At 38.3% G+C, this 27,106-nt stretch overlaps 1 protein-coding gene across 1 annotated transcript in view; it reads right to left on the bottom strand.

The window, feature by feature from the left end:
* Window positions 1–982: 982 nt before the first annotated feature.
* The window catches only part of LOC131858323 (serine carboxypeptidase-like 17), a 112,877-nt gene continuing 86,753 nt past the window's right edge, over window positions 983–27,106 (bottom strand). Inside the window, exons 2-7 of the mRNA XM_059211525.1 lie at window positions 8,823–8,968; window positions 8,216–8,289; window positions 7,763–7,885; window positions 7,554–7,656; window positions 1,319–1,696; window positions 983–1,245 (exon numbers count right to left, since the gene is read on the bottom strand). Of these exons, the coding sequence (XP_059067508.1) occupies window positions 983–1,245; window positions 1,319–1,696; window positions 7,554–7,656; window positions 7,763–7,885; window positions 8,216–8,289; window positions 8,823–8,968 (1,087 nt within the window). The remainder of the gene's footprint in view (window positions 1,246–1,318; window positions 1,697–7,553; window positions 7,657–7,762; window positions 7,886–8,215; window positions 8,290–8,822; window positions 8,969–27,106) is intronic.

Here is a 27,106-nt window from a genome sequence, read left to right as displayed (position 1 = left end):
CGTTCGAAATGAGTTTTCCTGGGTATTTCGAAAAACCTTGAAGAAATAAATAAACACATAAATGTATGTTTGAAACCCTCCACGGCTTCGACTTTTTATTCCTTGCATCCTCTGCTCTGGCTCTGATTTTATTGCAATGTTTAGTTACATACTTCTTGCTTCCTTACATTTGGAGTAATTCAAAAGTGCAGTTTCAAAAATCTTCACTCTGCCCAAAGAATAATTTTTTTTTTTTTAAAAAAAACACTTAAATTCTTCCTCAAATCGAAATGATCTGCTTCCATTTTGCTCATTGCATCCACTTGACACCTTTGGTATGTTCCACTTTGTCTTTCCCTCTTCCTGATGATGGATTGCTGAGTGCAATCCGAAATGTTGATATAAAAAAAAAAACACAGGATTTTCCAGAAACTCTTGCACACATATATACTTCAAGATATTCATATCAAAAGACTAATATCAATGTCATATGGTGACCTCAACACTATGGCTGTATTATAATGGATATAACAACTGCTCCTCTGTAGTGCTAGCTACATAGCTCACAGTCCCCCATGAAAGACCACCGAAAGTCATATATAAATGCCTTCTAGTAGACATGACTTTCTTTTGGAAAATTCTCTCTACAACAATGCATTTTAGTTGCAGTACAAAATTGAATCCAATGTTTCCTAGAAGCAAAGTAACCACTGCTTTTGGAGCACAATATAAGAGCATATCCCTTTTTGTTCATGAAATATCTCTAGAATATGATGGATTGAATTTGAGAATTTAGTGACAACTTTTGGTTTTGGGTAGCAGGTCTTCCTCTTGTAATCTTTGTGCTTGAATTGTTCACCTGTTTCATAGATTTATTGACATCACTATTTAGATGAGTTTCTGGTAATGAAGTGGGCTTATTTTCTGCACAAGCAGATGAAATATCTTCCTTCATACATATAAATTCAAAATCAGCAACATCTGCTAAACAGTCTACTTCAATCTACTCCTTCCCATCTTCCTCATTGCTGGTTGTTTCATTAGAAATCAGTCCAGAATCTGGATCAGATGGAAATAGGTTGTACTTTTTACATTTTTCACGAGCACTGGTGATATCCTCAAGACAAGTCACATTAGACAACTCTATTACCGTCTCATCTGTAATTTTACCACAAATTTCATACCTTGATGCTTGAGAAGATTTACTCGTTCTATATCTCTTTGTTTGTGACTTATCCGATGATATCAACTTTCCTGTTTTGCAACCTGTAATAGGAAATTCTGAAACTGTTTTTTTTTTTTAATTTTTTTTTTTTTTTTTGTTGTACTCGTGAAGTACAATTGCTCTTCATTTGGTCCAAATGCTCATTCTCTGCAGGTGATTGCTCTGTTCCATTCTTGTCAATTCTTTGATGAACAGTGTCCCCTGCACTGTCAAAATGGCTATTTGTCTGGTCTTGGCCACCGCTTTCTTTTGTAGCTGAGCACAACAATTGTGTTAATTTGGCTTCAACAAGACAACTCCCACTCTGGATCTGCTTCTTGGATTCTCTCAATTCCTTCATACTTCTTATTACATCATATTTCACTGTATTCTTATTTCTCTTAACAGAATATTTGTCTTCCTCAGATACTACGACTTTGAGAGACTTCTTCCTCAACAATTTACTGCCAGAATCTATCAAATGATTTTCTTTATCAAAACTTTCATAGGTTTCTATACAAGAGAGCATTTGTTCTAGAGTCATAACTTTCTTTTCTACACACACAATATGAATACCCGAGGATAAAATATTAGAATTCTTAGGTAATTCCACTGAGGGAATTAGATCTTTTGGCTTGCCGGTTATGCTTAAATTCTCACATTTAAGTCGCTTTGATGATTGAATAGCTTGGGAGCCATATCTTCCCCTCTTTCTGCCTCTTACCACGGATTCTCTAGAAATTATTTTGGATGTGCTTTCCTCTACTTTGGAAATCTCAAAGCTCCATCCATATTCTTTATGACATGATTTCCCTTCACTAGATCCTCATATGATTTTTCTTCATATTCTCTAATCTCAGATTCACTAATATCACCATCACTTTCACTGGACAAATCCATTACAACACTAACCCAGTTCAGAATAAAGCAGAATGATGCCAATTTCTAGGTCCTATTAGGTGCTCCACAAGTCTTTTGATGAATTTCATTGCTGTGTGCATCTCTGAATGACTGTTTGGACTGAAAATGGTGAAAAACAAACATTAAAAACCCCCCCTTTTGTCATCTGCCATCTAATGCTGCACATTAAGGTATGTTTTTTTGAAAACTGTAGCTGCCTACTTCTGCAAAATACTCTTAAATCTGAATATTATTTCCAAGGACGCAGCTGTCTTGAAATTATCGAAATGTCTAATCAATAATGCCTTTGCCTCTGATATGATTTGATTGTATGAAACCTTGCCATCGCTTCACATGAGCTGGGCTCAACCCTTGTGGGAGCCGCATTCATCTCCAGTCATCTTTGTGAACTTCATGACTAGCAGCTGTCCTTTTTCCTTTTCCTGCACATGAAACAAACCTGTTAGCAAAATATGCATATGTATGGTGATTTTCCTTTGATCTGATATTTGCCTTTCGAGATTCCTTTGTGATTCGAGTTATATGCATTTGATGCATGTAGGGATCATATATATATATGCGTGCATTAGTACACATGTTAGAAATGCAGTCAGCCATTGCTTAGAACAAAATGTTCTAACGCATTGCTTGTTTCAACTCTTTTGCAGATATCAGAAGGAAAGCATCAACGGACCAGGGTGGAGCAGCAAGACAAAGGCGACATCGAGCCTACCTCAACTGTTCCAGTCATTTAGGCAATGATTGGTTCCATTCTCGACATGCCTTTCCTCATTTTTTCCTTTGTATTTGTGCATACATATATGTATATTTCCTTTCTGCACTGGATGCACGTAGCTAGTCTCACGGCTCTTTGTGTAGGACGCATGTTTGAATATGAATAAAATACTTCTCCTTTTGAATGAGATGTTTCTCTCTTTTGTTGTTACAGACTAGAAGTACTTAAAAATATCATCTTTAAATCATTCCTTAGTACAGTTGGAAACACAAAAAATAGAGAATTAGTACACACTAGCTTTCTTTTGTTCATGCTAGCATTTCTTAACCTATTTTTCAGCTAGGAGCGAAAAATAGGTAACAGTACCTTAGTAAGGACAAGGAGCGAAATCCTCATCAAGGACATTGAGCGAACTATGTTTTAAAACTTGTCCTTGAGCTGGTCATGAAGCGATTTGAGCTTGTCTTTGGGAAGGTCGGTGAGAGAAGTTTATCTTTTGGTCTTGTCCTCACAAAGGACATAAAGCGAAATTGAATTTAGGTCCTATCCTTGAGAAGGACATAAAGTGAGCTTCTTAAATGGGCAAATTCAAGGTATAAATCTTGTCCTTGGGAAGGACATGGAACGGGTTTGATTATAAAAATTGTCCTTAAGGCGGTCCTAGAGCGAACCATTTCTTGAGAGTTGTCCTCACAAAGGACATAGAACGAAGTAATGAATTATAGGTCCTATCCTTGGCAAGGATGAAGAGCGAAAAACCATGTAGGGCATGTCCTTCAAGAGGACACAGAGCGAACTGATTGATATGTTTTGTCTTTGAGATGGTCGTGCAGCGAATTCACTTACTATAGGGCCTGTCCTTAGAGAAGACCTTGAGCGAAATCCTTACCTTGAGGTTGATCATCAAACATATGACCCGATTTGATAAAGTATACATTTTTAAGGGGCTGACCAAAGTAAAGTTATAGATCTTGTCCTTAGGACGAACATGGAGCGAATTTTGAATATAGGTCCTGTCCTTCAAGAGGACCATGAGCAAATTTTGGATTTAGGTCCTATCTGTGATGTCCCTGATATAATTAAATAATAAATTTAAATACTTTATTGTAAGGCCCAAATTTAATAACACATCTTTCGGGCCCTTTACTTAATTAGATTAGTCAAGTCTTAGTTTGGTCGTGTCAGCCCCTTTGTAACCCTTCAGGAAAGTTCCCGGAGCCCATATTTATCGTCGAGTCTGTCATTTGTGTTGGTATGCGAATTTTGGTATTTTTCTCTATTGTGCGAATTGCTGTTGGAGTTTTGTTATCTGCCATTTCGGAGGTGAAAGACCCTCCCTATTTGGTATTTGCAGTTTCGGTGAGATTCACCCCTCACCCTATTCTATTCTTTGTACTCATTCCGGATCTGGCAAATCTTGAATCTCATCATTGTTTACTTTCTCCAGTTGCATATTTGTTAATCTGATATACATGCATAAGGGATTCCTAATATTCAGAATTTATTACTTACGGAAGATCAAACCCTTCACCGCATACCCGCTGAAACCCATCGTATGGTTATACCACCATACACCTCACACCTCCACCGTACATCCCCACTGTACCTTCTCACCGTACATCTCACCCCACCATACATCCCCACCGTACACCCTCATCTACATCATATTGTTCCACACCCTCACCGTACGTAGCACCCTCACCTGCCACTTCATCTCCACCGTACACCCTCACCCTCATCGTACGGTCACACCCCGTACATTCACAAACTTGCCGTACATTAGCAAAGGAATATTACACTGTCCCTGGGCTGGTTAGAGAGCGGACTGATTGCTTTAAACTTTGATCGATCCAATCAAATGATGCAATTTAATCTTGGTCTTGTTCTTAGAAGAGCGAATTAATTATAGGACCTGTCCCTATGGAGGTCATAGAACAAATTTCACATCTTGACCTGTCCTTACCAAGGACAGTGAGCGAGCTGCACTTTAGGTCCTGTCCCTAGCAAGGATAGTGAACGAATATCCAACTTCATGTACCTTGCAAGATTTTTAGAACGAATTTCGTATTTCAAATTCCAAGAAGAGAAGTTCAAGGTAAGAAGTCGGCTATCATAAAAAAGCTTTTTGTTATTTATTTTACCAAGTCGGCCTATTACTCCCAAGGACATGTCTCTTACCCTGAATCGCATATAAAGGGAAGGTCAAATCAATTACTCCAACCATCAATTCAAACATTTTTCTCTCCATCAGTGGCAGGTCAGTGAATTACTCCAGCAGGACAATGATTTTCATCAGCATATTTGCAAATTTCATCCAGCATATAGGCGAAATTTATTATTGAGGATGCAGGTCTGATGTCTTGAGAAGGCGAATTTATCATTTGAGTATTGAGGAAAAGTGAATTTGCTCAGCTAGGAAGCCTATCAACCAGCAAATTTGTCTTTAGACAGCCCAAGTTTGCTCTACAATATTCAAATTACCCAATGAACTTACTAATTGCAATCATTCAAAATCAAAGATTGTGTCAAAATTAAGAGATTATATAAGCTACATATCATATGAGTTTGATACTATACTTGCTTTGTTTTGTAGGTATAAAAGGGAAGATCATGCAACCACCATAAGGCAAGAGACACAAGCAAGGATGGAGGGATGACTCGATCATGACAAACACTTCCTATCATCACTATGCAAGACCAAGGACAAGATACAAGGGGACTACTTCAAGAAGCTTCATCAGCATCAAGAACACCTCAAATGCATGAAGAAGACTCAAAGTACTACTAAGTTGAAAAAATTCAAGTGTTCAACAATTGCAAGCAATAGCGGGTTATCTTCAAGATTTTCATTCTATCACATCGACATGGAGAGATCATAAGATGGCGAAGGAGAGATCATGCAATCACTCCAAGAAACACAAGTGCGGATGAAGGAAGGACTCAGCTCCCTCAATATATCCCATCACCACTACTTCGAGCAAGCTTGTAATGTCGAGTATCAAATCTTCCAAACCTACAAGTGCAAGTTGAGGTGGAATCCTAGTCATCATCCCAGTCACCACTCACCAATCAAGGAAGGTCTACCTCTGCATGTCTTGATTCAATGTACCTGACCCACCAATGATGGCACAAACTCTGAGGCACCTACCCCTAATATCTATTGATCCACACTCATGAAATGTAATTTTCTCATTGGCTAAGGAGAGTTTGTTGTAACAAACCCTAATTAGGGCTTTCATTGTAAAATCTTGGCCATTGATCTCAAATTGATTTAAGCCGTTGAATTATATCGAGAGCACTATAAAAGGCTCAAGCTCTTCATTTGTAAAGGTTAATAGTTAATAATTGGAGAATAGCTAATAGTAGTAGTTAATAGTCAATAGATAGTCTAAAGAGAATAAAAAAGAATAGAAGTTAGAGTAAAGTAGGAGAAGGCAGAAATTGTTGCCTAAGTTGTAAATGAACTCTATTTTCATTGAAGTTATGGTGAAGTGAGTTGTTTCTTTACAATGTGCATGGTTTCTTGTTGGATCCTCATGTTAGATGATAAATAAATTAGATTGAATGGAAGAAGTTGTTGAATGTATTCATTTGGAATCCGCTTAGTCCATACCACTAGCCTCTTACTGATTGTGAGCGTGCCTTGTGTGGTCAACTGGAATAACATGAGCTTAACCTCAAATCATCCTACACTCATTGTTTATGCATTAACATGAATGGTGATCAATGTTTTGCAGTAATAGTTCGAACATCTTTGAAACATCCTTAGAAGATTGCACTGAGCTTGTGTCAAATTGTTCAGTTTGATGGTGAGACCTCGCTTAGTAGGATTCCATCTAGCCATTCATTCATCTTCCTACATTCTTAAGACTAGAATAAGCTCTCTCAAACCTTACCTCTTTTGCTCTTTTTTATCTTCCAATTGAGTAGATAGGACCTAAGTTCTAGCAAATCAAGCATTCAAGCATTCGAATGTAAGTCCCCTTGTGATTCTAGCATAATCACATCAAACAAATGAGCTTATCCACACGTAGTGACCCTACATTCATGAACCTTGGAGTAGCCTCGAATGATCCTTAAGCTAATCTTCGGCATCTGAGAGATTTTGTTCAAGAGAGAATAAGATACTTTTTGGTATTTTATTCTGTGTTCGCATGTGTGTAAAAACACATCAACAAGTCCCATTAGGGGACATTACATATAGGCTACACTAGCTCAGCTATCAGACGTCCACTCCTTCATCCTTAGTGTATCCGGCTCCGGGGACGTCCTCTCACCCTCCTCAATAAATACAGTAGTCCATTAGTTTTGTTGTTTTGCCTTCCAATTTTGTTTGTCAATCGTCTGGAAGATGACTTTCTTTTTGGGGGGTTGATGCAGTATTAGTTTTATTGTAATAAAAAAAGTTAGTTACTGACAATTGATAGTTGTCAACAGTTGGTAGTTCTCAGCAACCGTTGGCTATCCTATATATTGTTTTGTTGGAAACATGTTCAGGACCGCAATTGTGAAATTCCTAAATTATATTGTAATATCTTGTTAAGGAATGAATGAATTGACAAATCTTTCTAGAATTACTGTTGTAAGCTAGTATTGTTTTCTGCTTTATCATACCGTTTACTTTGCAATTTTCATTCCAGTAGCAAAAGGCAGTAAACATAGATCGCCTGAGAGAAAAAAGCCAAAAAAAATATTCTAAAGAAAATAATACAAAGTGAGGAGTCCATGTAATACCATCTGCTATTTTCTGTGTCAACATTGGTACAATATAGCCCGAATAAGAATCTCCTCCAATGTATAGTGGATTAGATAGAAACTCAGGGTATGCCTCAAACCACTGCATCGTACATAATAAGCTATGTTCAACTTGTTGAAACTCTTAAAGATGATAAATATTGATACTCTTTTAAAATTATTTTTCTAATAAGACAGAGCTGGAATACCTTCATAAGAAAAGTGTATGCATCTGATACAGTCTTAAAGTCTCCAGTAACATAGTCTTCGGTTGAATTGGAGTAGGAAAACCCAGTCCCAGCAGGAGAATCAAGAAAAATAATGTTGCACACCTAAGTGCAAAACAATTTAGTGGATATGCTATACAAAAGAAAAAACTGCTGCGATACATTACATTCAATGCAACACAGGAAAATTTTGAATGAGATATATGCTCTACACCACAGTAATTATTTGCAAATGAAAGAGTTACTAGACATGGAAACAGATTATATAGATCCAAGTTGGGAGACCCAATCTACAAAGAGCTATTTAGGGTTATATTATAGTCTAATATGCCTCTTGGCCCGAGTAAACAATGCATGAGATAAAATATGCCATGGAATGCTAATAGTAAGTTGTTGTTAAAGTATTCTAAAAGAAATGGGAATAATGAATCAAACCTTAGTCCAAGAATGTGGATTGTCAATGAGCTTGGGTAAACCCCCAGTGTAATTGAGATCAAAATACATTGGGCCTGCAATAAGTGATAGACAATTGCCATCAAATTCAATATAAAAGGAAAAGAAAAGAAAAAAGGCTGTAGCACCATTTTAAATTTTCACAAAGAATAAGGAAACCATTGGTATTACTTTAATTTGTCACTATAAATACACGGGGACATAAGTCAACAACCTATTTACTAGGAAAATACAGTAGCGTGAGAGAATCGCATATAATGTAATCAATAGTTAGGCTTGACTGTTGTGTTACTAGACACTGTTACAGCTTACATAGTCCAAGAGGCAAAAGAAGCATCCAAGGCTTTCAATTTTAACTAGGGTTTTCCTGATTTATATTCTCAATCCTTAGCCACATGAGACGAGAGTGGAACCTTAGAGATAACATTGGGTGATCTAAAGAACTGTCCTTCAACTGCATGTCTATTTCCCTGTTTCCCTAGTGTCGATATGAATTTTATTGGAAAATGTAAAACCACTTTTTAAAAATGGCAATGTTGGAGCATTAGAAAAAAACAATAATGGTAATTCAAGGTTCCAATTAACTAACCAATCTCATAGACAAATCCAGTGAAACTTGAGCAACCAGGACCACCAGTAAGCCACAGAAGAACTGGGTCTTCAGATGGATTTCTTTCGGATTCAACAAAATAATAAAAGAGAGCTCTACCACGAGTCTCATTGACTGTTATATACCTGAGCCATATAAAGAAAGATGTTATATTGATGTATGTAGATGATCAAAACAGGTTAATGGGACTTGAAAATACAACCAATAGAAATAACATGAGCAAGAAAATTGAGTCGCTAAAAATTGGCTAAAATTTAACTGAAAACACCTTATTTCCATAAATGGCTACTCATTTGATAATTCAATATATCATAAGCATTAAAGAATCATATATTTCAACTCTCTTTTGCATATCAAATTTTCACTTTGATTCTGAAGATGGCAAGATAAATCTTTAGAGTATGGATTCAATTAGAACTTCTTTTTGGTATTATATACCTAAAAAACTCCTCTTGAATAATATAGAAATGCTCCATATATAAATTTGTTGAAATGGAATATACCATTTAAATACAATGCTACCGAATAATCGAGATATCTCAAACAACTTCCATAATTGATAGGAGAGGTATTCTTGGTGACGGCCTTAATGCATTTCTTGAGAAATTCTACAGAAACGTTCAAAGGTTTGAAGGAGAAAGTATATCGTTTGCATTCATGCTCTGCACTGTAGGATATTCACTTACCATGCTGGGACAACTGATTGTCACTTGGATCTATGCCAAGCATGCAAAGAAAATAGAAATTGTCCTTGTTAAGAGGCCATTTCTTTTCCGAACAATAGGTAGACTGTGTTTTTTATTTTCATTGTCCATCAAATCTGTGGTCCGTTTTGTAAATGCAACAGTCCTAAGAATATATAATATATACATGTTGTAACTACCAAATAGTCGGACCATTTCTTGCACATGATAGAGACACAAAATTCAGCTTTCAGCTCAGCGGAATTATGGAATATGAAGATCCAACAACCAAATTTATTTTTTCAATGCAATTTCAAGAACTTTTTAGTTGATATTTCAAAATTAGTTTGGATTTTGATAGAAATTTTAGGAAAGCAAGAGAAATTAAGATGTACTTGAAAAACTCCTCAAATTTATGGATCAAACACTCAGAAAATGAGTTTGTTCACAATCTATTTGTTTATGCATGTAATTATTCAAGGAAAAGTAATTCATAGATGGCAGGAGGTGAACATGAAGGCACTAATAGATAGTTCAGCTTCTATGGGAGACTATTGCTGATATTAGCACTTTGCTTTCATTCTCTCTTCAAACAAATTGACATCAAACTTGTAGGTAAATTCTCTCATTGCTCAATGTTGTTTATAATTCATCCATAAGAATGAGCTTTATTCTTCCTTTTGCTTAACTGAAATCTAATAGAAATATTGAGTTTTCTCACATCAAATTGTTTTTGGAAGAGCTTAAATAGCCACACATTCAAATATCCAACTTTATATAAACAAAAGGATATACTGTTCTTCTAGGCTGAAGGTAAACAGACCTTGTTTATTATTTGAAAATTTGAAAATCTAAAATAGCTAAGGTTTAGCCATTTAATACTCTTGATATTCTTATTGAATATCGTTCAAGGAAGAGAGTGAAAGTATAGGTCAAAATATTAAAATAGTTAGAGTTAAAATAAGTTGCATCCAATGCCATATATTGGTTCTTAGATCAGTCACCCAAAAGTACAAAAAATTACTTTTTCATTTTAAGTTTTTAAGTTAATTATTTGGAGTGCTCAACAATTTCAAAAGTTTCTGCAATCAACTCAACTGAAAATTTGACAATTTAGTAAATGGTCACACTGCATACATAGAAGAACAACTGATATTTCTGTGTGTGTTAAAGGCTCATCTGCCAATTCTTACAGCATATTGTCTGCAATTAACGAAATATTAAATTTCTAGATAATAGTTTTTGATATAAGTAAAGGTGGATTTTTAAAAAAGCCTGAACCTTTTTACAAAGAAAAGTTCAGATAAATCTATGAAGCCCAAAAGAAACAGCAGAAAAAAAAAATGAGATCAAAGAAAATTAAACAATGTAGCCCTACAAGCCACAAAAGACAAACAAAGAACAAACAACACTAAGGATGACAACTAACAGAAACCAATCAGTACCCCACAACAAGGAGATGAAAACAACACAGGGTTACACATCCCACAGAAGCAAGGGATCAACCACCTCAAGGTAACTTGAAGCCAAAAGTCATTTTAATGAGCTCTGCTCAGCCCTGTGCACTTAATTATTGAAGCATATTTCCTTCCAGGCAGATCTCCTTTTTAAAATTTTTTAGATAATGATATAAAATATTTGGAGCTGGACTTGCCATTGTGTCAAAGTTTGGTTAATGATAAAAATCTTGGAGCCTCTACATAACACATCTCTTAATTTTACATAATTTGATTTTCAAAACTTTTTATCATCAATTAGTGCTTTCCAATCCAATCAAGCCAAGTTGGTAAAAAATTCACAATGTATTTTGTGAATGCAGTATTCTTATGCATTTATTTTCATACTTCCGATGGTGCTATAACATGCCAAGTTTATAATTATAAAGGGAGATATAATTTGAAGTTGGCAAATTGAAATGTTGCATTATGCTCAAATCATTTTGAGATAAAGTGAACTTTGTTTTATGGCCATGAACCAATAATAAACTGTAAATATTTATACTTATCAATATTTAGTAGCACCTTACATGTTACTAGCATATAATTTAAAAAACTTAAAAATGTTTAAAATAAAATACTGGCAAATTTTAAAGAATGCGAAAGATTAAAATACTTATAAAAAATTAAATAAAAAGTTAAACAAGAGCACTATTGTGTGCTAGGTTTATTATAATATTAACAGAGAGAATGCTATATAACTTGAAATTTGAAATGTTATATTATGTCCAAATCATTTTTAAATTTATTGAACTTTGTCTTTTGGCAACGAGTCATTCCCAAATAAGCTATAAATATGGGTGTCTATCAGCCATTTAATAGCACCTTAGTTATTTTCATGAACATTTAATTTAACTTTAGGAAAAAATAGTCATACAATAGATATACAACTTTTAATAACATAAAATATTAAAATGCTTATAAAAAAATTAAATAAAATTTTAAGCATTGAAATAAATGTTAATAGAAGAAAGTTTTAATTATATTGATGTTGCAATTAGCCATTGTGGCTTACTAGGATATTCATTTGGCTAAAGAGTTAGGTGTCTCTAAACTTGTCATAGAGGGTTACTTCTTAAACATCATATGGAGAAATCCACTTGTTGGGCTATTTAAAATGATACCCTAAGTTTGATTGATTCCTTCAATGAGGTTAGGGTGGGCCACATATAAATAGAAAGCAACCATGTGGCTGATTCGTTTGCTAATGAAGGGGTTTCTAGGAATGGGCATGTTAAATGGTTTGATGCGAATCATCTGCCTAAAAACGAGGTTAACCTGATTAGTGATGTTAGATCCTCAACTTAGGATTGTTTGACTTACCACCTTTTGCTTTCATCATTTATCTTTCATGTTAATGATTGTGGGTGAGCTCAAGACTAGCATTTCACATGTGTTAGAAGGGCCTCTCTCTCCTATGGGTACTATTAAAGCCCAAAAGTGCACCCAAAAACTAAGCTATTAAAACCTAGCACTTTGGGATAACATGGGAACAATCATGAGTCTGTGGGTAAACTATTATTATGATTGGACCTCCAGATAGGCCGGTTCCTGATAATGATGGATCACCTACTCTAACAAGACCTTGAAGAGCAGTTTCTGGAGAAAAGGGAGAGGGAATAAATGAAGATAAAAGGAAAAATAAGGAATACTAAATAGGGTGATACACCATATGATCTGAAAAAATGACAGTAAAACTCTTCTAAATCCACCTGTTTTACACATATAACATCTCTGAATTCATATCACAAGAGTGTTTCATGCAAAGGATCATTGCTCAGAAAAATTGAAAGGAAATGACTTTCACAAACAATTAAATTGATAAACCACAATGCATGACCTATGATTCATGCATGAGACAGCAACTTCAAGAAAGGTTATTTGATAAATAACACAAAAATGAAAATTACTCTCAATCACACAATGAAAAATAGCTTAGAAATGAGAAAGGCATAGACTGATATCTTTATTGAAATTTACTGTCAAAACTGCAAATGGGTTACAAGAAAGAAAACTCAGCTAGGCTTGAGAAAAAATTCAGAACCCCCTCAAACTGAAATCCTTCCTTCCTTTATGTAAAAAGCCTTTCAAAGGCAAGGATAAGATGACTGATGCTCAACTGAAAGTCTCCTTGAGTGATCTCCAAGTCAAAAATATCTCCAAATCCGAGTAGAGAAAGAAACCCCCACAAAAAGGCTTCAAACTTTGCATAATTGTATGAAATCAGGTGTAAACTCTTGGTCAACTGAAGGTTGACCCCTGAAACACTCAAAAACAGGCTTTAACTGCTGAAGAACTACTCAAACTCATGGATAACTGCATTTCAAGCTCAAATCTGACCCCAAATTCTTGAGATAACTTCACCTCTTTAGGATTCAATATTTTCCCTCCATATGCATATTGGGAACAATTTTAAAGACACAAATAACAAATATTAATTGGATTTATAAATTATCCAATTAAATATTCATTTTACATTTTTCATGTGTCTATGGATGAAAGGTATTCAATCCTAAAGTTAAAAGATGCAAAAATTCAATTTCCATATAAGAATATTGTTAGGAGATTTTAATATGTGCAAAATAATTAATTTGAATATTTATTAATTATATTAATGTTGCTAGAAAATATTAATTTTTTCAACATTAATATAATAAATAAATATAAAAATTAATTTACATCCTTTAAATTTTATAAGTCTTTAAAAGACTTAGGGGTTTTAAAGCCCCCCCACGACTAGGTAAAGACTTATTATAACATATAAGTGGGAGTTTGGAGCTCGACCACTATGTATTAATCACCTTGTATTACAAAAATGCGATCCCATTAAAATGGGAAATAGCAAGATAGAGGGGAATATAACGATGAAAACCTAAAGTTAATATTCATTTTGCATTGCAAGTTTTTTCCACCGCTGAAAAGGTATCCTTTCGAGCTGCTAGGGTTTGGATAGGGAGATGGGGAATATGGATTGCGAATTGACTCTACTCAATACATCAGTTATCTGGGACATAATTGGTCTGCTCCATGCGTTGGAAATTATAGGGTTGGATATTGCTGGAATCACAAGGGGACTTACATTTATGAACACCTGGAATGTGGAAAATAAAGGAAAAAGAGATAGAGAGTTTAGAAATCTAATCTACTCCTAAGAACAATGACGACAATGGATGATACTCAAATAGACAAATTTCCTCAAACCAAGCTTTTCTTCGCCATGATGACAATAACAACACAAACTTGATGCAATCTTCTAAGGAAATGGAAGATTTTCACATTGCAAATACATCACCCAAATACCCAATGCTGACGCAACTTGAACAAGTATCCACAATCGAACTTAGCACAATGATTAGGCTCAGGCTAACTTTACACTGTAGCTTACAATCAGCAAACTACAAAAAGTATGAACCAAGGAATTCATCACAATATCTTCATAAGCATCCACCATGATCAATGAACTCTAATTGGTCTTGAGAAGTAACAAGAAACCATGCAAAATGTAGATACATCCACCCTAACTTCAATGAAAGTATTGAATTGATTTCAACATAACTTGGCAAAAATTTCAAGCTTCCTCCTCCTACTCTACTCTACTGCTAACTGCTATTTATTGTCTATTAACTATTCAGTATTAACCCTTTAAAAATGAGAAGGCTAGGCCTTTTATAGAGATCCCCTATTACAATGAAGAGCCTAGATTGATTTCAAATCTATGGCTAAGATTTAACAATGAAACCCTAATTAGGGTTTTTTACAACAAACTCTCTCTTGACCAATGAGATAATTAGATTATTTGGGATGCATGTCCATATTTGAATGTACACCAATGGGAATTGAGGTTAGGTACATGAAACTTTGTGCCCCCATGTAATATCCCCAAACAATTTTTATTTTTATTTTTTCAACAAGATTACAATCACACCAACACCCGTCAGGGTTAGAATAAGAAAACTAAACCAGCTGAAAGGAACCCTACACATTTTGATCACCAAGAGCCCAAGCTAGGAGGGTGAGAGCATACAGTAGCAGGGGATCGTTAGATGTAAATTGCTGAAAGCACTGATTACAACAATGGGCGGCAAGCCAACCCCTTCCAATTTCCAGTGGGAATAGAAAATTGGAAAGCTTGGTGGTAAACCAGCCAAGGAGAAACAAAAACATAACCAAGCACGAATCACTCTACTGCATATCTCAGCGGGAGGATGAACACTTACAATAAAGCTCAACTCAACCGCTTATGCAGTGGGAGGACAATTACAAATGTAATGGACACCCAAGAATGCCCAAAAACTAAACCAACTGCTGATAGGAATTTAGTCAAACAATTTGCATCCAACTCCTTATTTCTCCGTTTAATGTTTAAACCTCTTATGGCTTCGGAAATGAAATGTTTGTTTGTTTTTAAGTCTTTGCATAGGTTTAAAATCACATAACATGAACTAGAAGGAAATTACAGTAATATGCAACATGAACATTGAACTACTGCTGATATGATATTATTTCCAGAATTATTAAAGTCAAATACATGGCAGATTTTTCAACTCACTAAATACTCCAGCATTTTTGACATAATGTTCCAACAATGACTTCCCATCTTGCTACTACAGTAACATGAATAGTGTCGTGCTACAGTAACATGAATAGTGTCGCGCTACAGTAGCATGAATAGTGTCATACTACAGTAATGTGAATAGTGTTGCGCTACAGTGCTGCTGTAGTATTAATTAGTCTTCAATCAGTCCAATATCTTCATAAAATCATCCCTTTAGAATGGCATAAGCATTGGTCAAGAAGTGAAGAAGGTATGAGCAAAACACCAAATCTGCCTGTAGCTGGAGATGCACCCAATCTGCCTGTTAATGAAGCTGATAGCAATGGATTCCAAAGGCCAAACCCCAAGGGAATGACGTCTAGAATGTCACAAGAGAGGATAGACGTCCTCTAATGCCAAGAACGGATCTGCACTCACACATCAATTTCTTCTCATATTCAACCTGCTGAATGAAGCCACAAAAGCTTCCTTTTATTCTTTCTCCAAGGGTCGACCCAACTCACTTAAGCAATGTGGGATAAAAGATGTTCAATATAAAACATATTAAAATATTCACTTATGTCTCCCATGGGTGCCCCTTTGATTTGCACACATCCCCATAAAATAAATATTAAAGTAACACTTTAATATTTTACAATTAAATTAAATGTTACTTTAATAACACTTCAGGCATTAAAATATATTAGCAATCAGGCTCCGAATAGCGCGAGTGATAGCTCGTCGGAAATCTCTTGTCGAGGAGTATCGAATCCAATCACCAAAGCTAGCCTCCGTTGTGTCCTGCTGACTTACTAAAAATAGTAAGTATGCCTGAAACTAAGTAAATCAACTCCGTTTTAGCCCAAATTGGAAATGACTAGGCCAAAACACTCCAGGATCCCCTTAAACCCTTCGTTAGCCCTCAAGACCATGCAGAGCTAGGCTAACGCACATACACTTGGTCAATTGCTAAAGTGGGGACATTACAACAAACAAAATGTCACTCGACCACTTATGCAGCGGGAGGACAATTACAAACAAAATATCACTCGACCGCTTATGCAATGGGAGGACCAAGACAAACAGAATTACAAACACTGAAGGTGGCCAAGCCAGCCTCTTCCTCTTGTGTAGTGGGAATTACATAGAGAAATGCAAAAAGCTATAGCTAATGGTACTACCATTTAGCTTTACAATAAACATCACATAAGATGGAAGAGAATAAGAAGATACAAGCTAATACAAATACTGAACTATGAGAGAAGTATAATACAAGATGTAAGAAACCACTATACCAAACTGCTATTATAGAAAACAGCCTGCTGCAACTCCACAATAGCCACCACGAACCACAACAAAATGATGAAAATCACTCCCACAAAGCTTCAGCAACACCGGAGACTCGCACAATGCCTCAAGAGCCAACAAACACTAAACACACACCACCAATCGCCCACACAAACACACCAAAACATGCCCAGTAGCACACACACCAAGAAATATGACCAGCAAGGAGGGTACAACCACCAAAAAGGGTACGGCCAGCAAGTAGGTATGTCCTTGTAAAATCGCACACCACACCAAAAAACGCGCCCTTCTGAAAGAAGTCACCCCAAGAACAGCTTCCCAACAAGATAATGCCCACAAAAATCGAACCAAGCATTCAAAAGATCCAATCATAGCTAGGAGTGATGTCTCACACTCAAAGTCAGCCAAAAGAACTAGGAGGTTTGCACCCTCGAAGAAGTCTCGAGTCAATCCGACAGCATAACAATATAATTTTCTCTGAGATGATTCAAATGGAGACCCACGCCTTGTATATATAGAGTATAACTCTCCAAATTCACTTCAAATTCCTCACCAAATGAAATGAAACTTCATTTCATGTATGGGCACCAAAAGCAAAAAAGACCACTTAGAAAATTTTAAATAAAAACATTAGTCTATTCTCAAAGTGGGCGTCCAACATAAGTGGAGACATAATTTAGGAAAAAATTATCTTTTAATTCAACCCCTTATCTCTCCATAGTGGCATCAAAATTATTAAGTCATTTAAATGATAAATGACTAAGTCCAATAAACTGCATTCTGAACTCTACTTTGCCTACCAGAAATAAAACTGAATCGCTGAGTCATCCCATAAGACTGCCAAAACTAGCCGGTGCTGCCTGGCTCAATTGAAACCCTAAAAAAATCATACTTACTAAAAACAGTGACTCATAGCTTCGTTAGGGCACAAACCGGGACCAAGTGTTACTTATTAAAAATAGTAAGTCCACTAAAGAGTAAGCATATGAAGTTCCATGTCATACTGTCAGAAGAATCCTTAAAAACCCAAAAAAATGTGGCTATTATGACCCTACTTACTAAAAATGGTAAGTATGCAAACCTCAATTGAACGCGATGCATGTATCACCACTACAAAGCTCCTCTGAAAACCCAAAAAAACTCCACAATAAGAAGTCCCAAACTCCAATTGCTTCCCACTCAAAATCCTCCCGAAAGATGGAAACCCTAATTCTACCAAAAATAGCCTACAGGCCTCCTAAATAGGCTATTCTTCACCAGGAGTGATCATTGGCTGGAAGGGGACAATACAGTCCGTCCTCCCCAAGATTGCTTGCCCTCAAGCAATCGCAAACATGGATGCTGCATAATTTCCTCATTCTCCCAAATGGCATCCTCAACTGGTAAGTTCTTCCATTTGATCAAGTACTCTTTGATCACCCTTTTTCCTCAAAGAACGCTCCCTGAAGTCAATGATAGCTTCAGGAATCAAAACCAACTCTCCCTCCTCATCAAGCAGGGGCAACTCAGTTGAAGCTACAACATTATGTCCAAGAGCCTTCTTAAGGTGAGACACGTGAAATATATTATGAATCTTGCTGCTCGCCGGAAGTTCCAACTCATACACCACTTCCCCAACTCTCTCGTTGACTCTGAAAGGCCCATAGAAACGTGGCTTCAATTTCTCAACTCCACTCTTCTTGAGAGTAGACTGTCTGTAAGGTTGGAGTCTCAATAAAACCATGTTGCTCACCTCAAAGGTGCACTCAATCCGCTGCTGATCAGCATACAACTTCTGCTGATTCTGTGCATGATGGAGATTGTCCCTCAAAGACCTCAAAATATCTTGACTTTGTTGCATCATATCCTTCGCCTGAGGGGTTCTGCTATCACCAAATATCAAATCAGCGAAGCTAGGGGCTTCATAACCATATAATGCCATGAATGGTGACATTTTGATGGACATATGATAGGAAGAGTTGTAGCAATACTCCCCTAGGTGCAGCCATCTCACCCATGCGTTCTGTTGCTCCGAGACATAGTTTCTGAGATAGCCTTCCAGCCACTTGTTCACAATCTCGGTTTGCCCATTAGTCTGTGGGTGATAACTTGTGCTTGGAGTGAGCACAATACCACGTAATCTTAAAATCTCCTGCCAAAAGGTACTTATGAACTTGTTGTCCCTATCACTCACAATGTTCTTCGGCAAACCATGCAATTTGAACACCTCTCGGAAGAACACATCAACAACTTGAGCTATTGTAAATGAGTTGGTGATGGCAAAAAAGTGAGCAAACTTGGTCAATCTGTCCACCACAACATATATACAATCCTTCCCCATGATCCGTGGCAACCCTGTGATGAAATCCATGGATATACTTTCCCATTTCTGACTGGGAATGGGCAAAGGTTGTAACAAACCAGCCGGTAAAGTATTCTCATCCTTGTTCATTTGGCATGTATGACACTCCTTGATGTAGCTCAAGACATCATTTTTCAATCCTTTCCAAGAAAATCTTTCTCGGATCCACCTGTATGTCTTGAAATAACCTTGGTGACCAGCAAGGGGAATGTCATGGAAGGTTTGAAAAATCTTCTCCTTGAGCTTAGATTCTGACACAATGAAGATCCTTCCCTTGTATAAAATCAACTCACAAACCAATTTGTACTTTTCATCATGAAAAGTACCCTCAAAGATGCTGGTTGCAAACTGATTTTTGGCATAATCAACAAGCAACAAGTCCCTCCAATCTGCAGTAAACTCACATAAAGAGCTCAAGTGGGGTCTTCTAGACAAAGCATTAGCCACAATGTTAATTTTTCCTTTGACATACTCAATGTCAAGGTTGGAAGCCTGTATCTTACTCACCCATTTCTGTTGTCTCTCATTCAAGTCCTTCTGGTGCATGAAATGCTTAAGACTGTTATGATCAATCTTAACAACAAACTTACTCTCCACAAGATATTGCCTAAACTTTGCGAGAGCATGCATTATGGCGAGCATTTCTTTACCATATATGGAATATAACCCTTCATCTCCTCTCAACTTCCTACTTTCAAAGACAATAGGATGCTTGTCTTGCATGAGAACTGCACCAACACCTTCTCCTGATACATCACACTATAACTCAAAAGGCTTAGTGAAATCTGGTAAGCCAAAACAGGGCACAAGCTCATATTCTCCTTGAACCGATCAAACACTATTTGTGCCTTTTCTAACCACTCAAAAACTCTTTTCCTAGTGAGATCTGTGAGGGGCGCAACCAACTGAGAGTATCCCTTCACAAACCTTCTATAAAAACCACATAGACCCAAGAATCCCTTCAAGTGTCTTATGTTCTCAGGTGGTGGCCAATCAATGATAGCTCTAATCTTTTCAGGATCCACCTTCACACCTTCTGCACTGATGATGTGACCAAGATAGAGCAGCTCTCTCATTCCAAATTCGCATTTGAACTCCTTAGCAAACAAGGATTTGGACTCCAGTATTGTAATGTCCCCTTCTCACTGATGTTCTTTCAGAGGTTCATTAGCCTATTCCTGAGACCCGTAGGCTAGGTGGAATGAGTAATCAGGGTCTAGCATCGATGAAACGAGGACTTACTATTTTTAGTAAGTCAGGGGATGACCGTTCTGGTGCCATTGTCCGACCGAACACTCCTTGCTTTGCCTCTGGACGCGATGATCATATTTTTCTGAGCATTAATTCTTGACTTACTATTTTTAGTAAGTGGCTGGGTGGCACATTTCTATTTTTGGCAGTAGTCAGGGGTTTGAATTCTGTAGCAGTTTGTGGTCGTCTGGGTTCAGTTTCATCTTGGAGGTGATAATAATCAGTGCGGGAGATATTTGCAACATAATTAAATATTATTTCCTTTCCTAAGGTTAATATTTAATTAATCTATTTATTGGCTGCTGGTTTATTAAATTTGGGATTAATGCCTGTTTAATCCTAAGTTTGGGCGAAATTCAATTATTTTATGGGATGTGAAATGTTTTTTTTAAAAGGGATATTATTTCACTTTACATCGCCATTTTGTGCCTAAGTGTCCAACGTGGGTCCTCCCCTCTCTTGGGCATGACTTTTGACTTAGGGAGTTGGGCGCTACTCTTGGGTCCACATGAAAGTGGAATGAAATTCAAATGCAAGCGTGGAATTTGGAGGGATGTCATTTGGATTTGAAGAATGAAGTTATAAATATGAGGCTTGGGTTCCCATTTGGACCATCTTGAAAATCTGTAATGTTATGCTGCCGGATTGGCAACAAAACTTGAGGCTTCGGAGTGCGTCTCCCTAGTGCCACCCGGTTTCGTACTTGAAATACAGTACCTAGCTGTGCCTTGTATTCTCCTATCGCTTTCAGAGCTTTGCCATAGACATCTTGGTGTTGCAACAATTCTGGACTTGCTGGTTTTGCCTGTGGCTGAAACACATTTTTGCTCACATCTCTTTGCTGGAGCGTTTGATAGTTATGGGTATTATTCCTATCTTCCTTCCCAGCACTGGCAAATAATTTTGTAAGTTTTTAGCACATTTGTTTGAGTATTGATTTAATTATGCAAAATCGAAATTCCTAGTCTAGGCGTAGGTTTTTTGGGTTGCATTGGGATGCGTGCAAAATAAAAAGAGGGTTGTTTGGGGTGTGGCTGTGATTGGTTGTCATTGTATTGGATGTATGGTGGGATTGGGCTTGATTTGAGTCAATTCGGGTAAAAATTGAGTGAGATATGAGTATTTTCATGTTTTCATGGGCTGCTGGAACTGTACTTTCAGCCTGCAGAGCAGTGTAACAGAAAATTACAGTATTGTGTAGAAATCTGCAGTTAATCTTCTCATCTCATCTCCATATTGTAAGGATTGTTTCAGTAGTACTGAGCATCCCATTCTATCTGCTTTATTTTGTAATTCCCACTGCATAAGTGGAAGAGGCTGGCTTGCCGCCTTCTCAGTTTTGTAATTCAGTTTTCTTTGATAAATAGTCCTCCCGCTGAAATATGCGGTAGAGTGATGTTTTAATGTAATGTCCTCCCGCTGAATAAGTGGTCGAGTGATAAAGTTCAATGTTTTGGTCCTCCCGCTGAAATATGCGGTAGAGTGATTGTTAATGTAATGTCCTCCCGCTGAAATACGCGGTAGAGTGATTGAACTTCTATTTCTTGTAATCTTTCCCTTGGTCGGTTTACCGCCAAGAAGTTTAGTTTCTATCCTGCTGGATAAGCAGAAGGGGATGGCTTGCCGCCCATGCAGTTGTAATGTTCAGTTTGTTTATTGATGCTGACGATCCCCGGAACACCGTATGCTCTCACCCTCCCAGTCTGGGCTCTCGGTGAACAAAAGGTGTAAGGGTTCCCTTTAGTTGTTTTGCTTATTACTCTAACCTTAACGGGTAATTGTTGTGGATGAATTGCTATTGGCCTGAAAAAAAAAAAAAAAAATTAGTGGGATATTACAGTGGTATCAGAGCTGGTTTTCCTGCCAGCCTGTGAGAGTCAGTGGGTTCAGAAGTCTCCATGAGTGACAGAGACGTCAGACACTACAACAGAGAACAGAAGAGACAGCAGTTTCAGGGTCCTATAGTGCCCGAAGAGGACACATTTTCAGAAGTACTGAGGAACAGAGGGAAGAATTTAGATACCTCAGATTCAGTGGATTCAATGGCAGATAAGACTGCAGAAACAAATGAGGCACCCGACAAGAAGGCAGAGAGGCAATTCAATGCCATGATGGACATGATGTCATTACTGCTGTCAAAGCTCAACCAGAACGTTGTTGGGACCCCTAATCAGCCCAACAATGGACCGGAAGCCAGCACTTCTAACATTCCTGTAAGCAATGGAAATGGGAGCAATAACGGGAGTAACAATGGAGGTTCAGCCCCAAGGCCTTTACAACCTGTCTTTTTGCCCAAAGAAGTACAACAAGCTGAAACAGAGATACCCACAGCTGATGAGATAAGAAATAGCTACATGGAGTATGCTTCCCTTCCTGGTGAGATCCGAGATATCCTAACTCTGGATCAATTCATGAATCAGAAAATGAAAAGAGGACGGAGGAATGACTACAAGTCTGCTGCCCCAAGAGATTTCCAGCAAGCTCTTGGAAGAGTGACCTTAGCACACTTTGATGGGAGTGCTAAGGGTACTGCTAGAGCATGGGTACAGAAGTTGGACAATTACTTGTCCTTGAGACCGATGCGGGAGGAGGATGCCATCAAGTTTGCTACCTTGCACTTGGATGGAGTGGCCCACGAATGGTGGTACCATGGGTTGGTCACCCTTGGTCACAACTTAGTCACCACCTACGCTGATTTCACCAACAAGCTAATTGAGAGATTTTGACACCAAGGATCCAGAGGTGAAGTTTAGAGAACTTGCACAACTGAGGCAGCAAGGTTCCTTGGACACTTACGTGACTGAATTCCAAAACCTGTCAGTCATGGTGAGTAGCATCTCAGAGAAGCGACTGGTTGTCCTTTTCACTGAAGGACTTGAAGAACCATTGAGAGGATGGGTCAAAGCTTTTGATCCGCCCACACTGGCAGAAGCTATAAAAAAATCCAGAAGTATGGAGTTGGCTGCCCCTAAGAGTAAAATTCAGTCCAAGCCTTTCCCTTTCAGAAAGGATAAAAAGAAGTTCACTAATCAGACCAAGAGGTTCCCTCCGCGAATGGATGATGGGCTCCGTCAAGAGCTCCGGAGAAAGAATCTATGCTATTCTTGCAGAGAACCGTGGGTTCCCGGGCATAGGTGCCATGGAAAGGGGAATTTACATCAAATGGAAGGCTATTCTGGAGATGGATCAGATTCTGAAATTTCAGAACAGCAGACTGAAGTTGAGGACAGCAAGTATGAAGAGGCTCTTGAAGGGCCCGAATTTGGGTCAGAAGATAGAGGAGTGGTTGCTCAACTCTCGAGCATTCACAAGAATGAGTCTTTCAAAGTTCGGGGTGTGATTGGAGAGCATCGTGTAATAGCTCTCATTGACACGGGTGCAACACACAACTTCATTGATGAAAGAATTGTTGCAAAAAAGGGACTAGTGGCAGAGGAAGTTGAGGGCTTCAAAGTCATGGTAGCAGATGGCTCCACTATATCCTGTAATAGAATGATTTCCAACATGTCTCTGAAGTTGGGAAATCATGAAATCAGAGATGATTTCTTTGTGGTAAGCATTGGAGGGACTGATGATGCAGTCCTCGGGATTCAATGGTTCAGATCTCTTGGTGAGATCACACTAAACCTACAAACCATGGAGCTGAAATTCATGTCTGAAGGGAAAAAGGTAGTTTTGAGAGGAATGTCGCATGGGGGACTTAAGGTTGTATCCTTGAAAAGAATGGAGAGGCTGATCCGCCATAATCAGGTGGAGTGGGCAGCGGAGTGTTTGATAATGCCTTCCAATCCATTGGTGGATAAGGGCAATTATTCCTCAGACATTTCAGCAATGGTCAAAGATAAGAGCAATATTGTGGTGATACCTTCAGAACCACAACAAGAGCACAGAAAGTATCCTAAAGACATTCAAGCTTTGATAACTAAGAGAAGCAAGGTGTTCGAAAAGCCACCTCCTGGTAGACCTCCTGAAAGAGGTGCTGAACACATTATTGAGCTTGAGGAAGGAGCTAAGCCAGTCATGACTACTCCTTACCGATACCCCAAAAAGCAGAAAGATGAGATCGAGAAAGCAATTCAGGAATTGCTTGACATGGGTTACATCCGGCCTAGCAAAAGTCCCTTTGCTTCGGCTGTTGTTCTAGTGAGAAAGAAGGATGGGACCATGCGCATGTGTGTGGATTATAGATCGCTGAATCAGAAGACCATCAAGAATCAGTATCCTATTCCGAGGATTGATGAGCTCATTGATGAGCTACATGGGGCAGTGTTCTTTTCCAAAATTGACCTCAGATCGAGGTACCATCAGATTAGGATGAGAGCTTCAGATGTGGAGAAGACTGCTTCCAGGTGCCACTTTGGGCACTTTGAGTTCTTAGTCATGCCCTTTGGGTTGACGAATGCTCCTGCTACATTCCAGTCATGCATGAATAGGATCTTCCACGAACAGTTGAGGAAGTTTGTGTTGATATTTTTTGATGACATCCTGATTTTCAGCAGATAATGGAAAGAGCATCTTCAGCAGTTGGATGAAGTGTTGGGCATACTAGAATCTGAATCCCTGTTCGCCAAGGAATCCAAGTGTGAATTTGGGATGGAAGAGTTGCTCTACCTGGGTCACATCATCAGTGCAAGTGGTGTGAAGGTAGACCCTGAAAAGATTAGGGCTATCATCGATTGGCCTACTCCAGAAAACATAACACATCTGAGAGGATTTTTGGGATTGTGTGGATTCTATCGGAGATTTGTAAAGGGATATTCTCAGTTGGCTGCCCCCCTTACAGATCTTACCAAGAAAGGGGCCTTTGAGTGGTCCGAGAAGGCACAGACAACATTTGAGCAGTTTAAGAGGATCATGAGCTCCTACCCAGTTTTAGCATTGCCCGATTTTACCAGGCCATTTGAACTACAATGTGATGCGTCTGGAGAAGGTGTTGGTGCGGTCCTCATGCAGGATAAGCACCCTATAGTTTTTGAGAGCAGAAAGTTGAGAGGTCCTGAGAGACTATACTCCATTTATGACAAGGAAATGCTTGCCATAATGCATGCACTTGCAAAATTCAGACAATATTTGGTGGGAAGTAAGGTCATTGTCAAGACTGACCACAACAGTCTTAAGCACTTCATGCACCAGAAGGATCTGAATGAGAGACAGCAGAAATGGGTGAGTAAGCTACAAGCTTACGACTTCGATATTGAGTATGTAAAGGGGAAAAACAATGTGGTAGCAGATGCCTTATCACGGAGGCCCCATTTGAGCTCACTCTGCGAGCTTACTGCTGGTTGGAAAGAGTTATTGCTTGCTGATTATGCCAAAAATCAGTTTGCAATCAGTCTTGTAGAGGGTACTTTTCATGATGAAAGGTACAAATTGGTTGAAGGATTGATACTGTACAAGGGAAGAATCTTCATAGTACCTGAATCTAAGTTAAAAGAGAAGATTTTGCAGACCTTCCATGACATTCCCCTTGCTGTTCACCAAGGTTATTTCAAGACATACAGGCAGATCCGGGAGAGATTCTCTTGGAAGGGGCTTAAAAATGATGTTTTGAAGTACATTAAAGAGTGTCATACATGTCAGAAGAACAAGGATGAGCACACTCTACCTGCTGGTTTGTTACAACCCTTGCCTATTCCCGGTCAAAAATGGGAAAGTATTTCCATGGATTTCATCACGTGGTTGCCTCGGGCCCAAGGAAAAGATAGTATTTATGTAGTGGTGGACAGACTTACAAAGTTTGCTCATTTCTTCGCCATTACCAGCTCTTTTACAGCAGCACAAGTTGCTGAAGTGTTCTTCCAAGAGGTATTCAGACTGCATGGTTTACCGAAGAACATTGTGAGTGATAGGGACAGCAAGTTCCTAAGTGCCTTTTGGCAGGAAATTTTCAGATTGTGTGGGACTGTGCTCACTCCAAGCACCAGTTATCACCCCCAAACTGATGGACAGACCGAGATAGTAAATAAGTGGGTGGAAGGTTATCTCAGAAACTATGTCTCGGAACAGCAGAATACTTGGGTGAGGTGGCTTCACCTAGGGGAGTATTGTTACAATTCTTCCTATCACATGTCCATCCGGATGTCACCATTCATGGCACTATATGGTTATGAAGCTCCTAGCTTCGCAGACTTGGTATTTGGTGATAGCAGAACCCCTCAGGCAAAAGATATGATACAGCAAAGTCAGGATATTTTGAGAATCTTGAGGGACAATCTACAACATGCACAGAATCAGTAGAAGTTGTATGCTGATCAGCAACGTATTGAGCGCACCTTTGAGGTGGGCGACATGGTTTATTTGAGGCTCCAGCCTTACAGGCAGTCTACTCTCAAGAAGAGTGGGGTTGAGAAATTGAAACCTCGATTCTATGGGCCTTTCAGAGTCAGTAGAAGGGTTGGAGAAGTGGCTTATGAGTTGGAATTACCGGCAAGCAGCAGGATCCATAATGTGTTTCATGTGTCTCGCCTTAAGAAGGCTTTGGGACATAATGTAGTTGCTTCAGCTGACCTACCTCCACTTGATGAGGAGGGAGAGTTGGTTTTGGTTCCAGAAGCTATCCTTGAATTCAGAGAGCGAACTTTGAGGAGAAGAGTGATCAGGGAATACTTGATCAAATGGAAGAATCTACCAGCAGAGGATGCTACATGGGA

This window comes from Cryptomeria japonica, chromosome 1 (assembly GCF_030272615.1).
Source record: "Cryptomeria japonica chromosome 1, Sugi_1.0, whole genome shotgun sequence".
NCBI classification, from domain to species: domain Eukaryota; kingdom Viridiplantae; phylum Streptophyta; class Pinopsida; order Cupressales; family Cupressaceae; genus Cryptomeria; species Cryptomeria japonica.
Note: the sequence above shows the minus strand (reverse complement) of the source record. Positions and strands in the feature narration are given on the sequence as shown.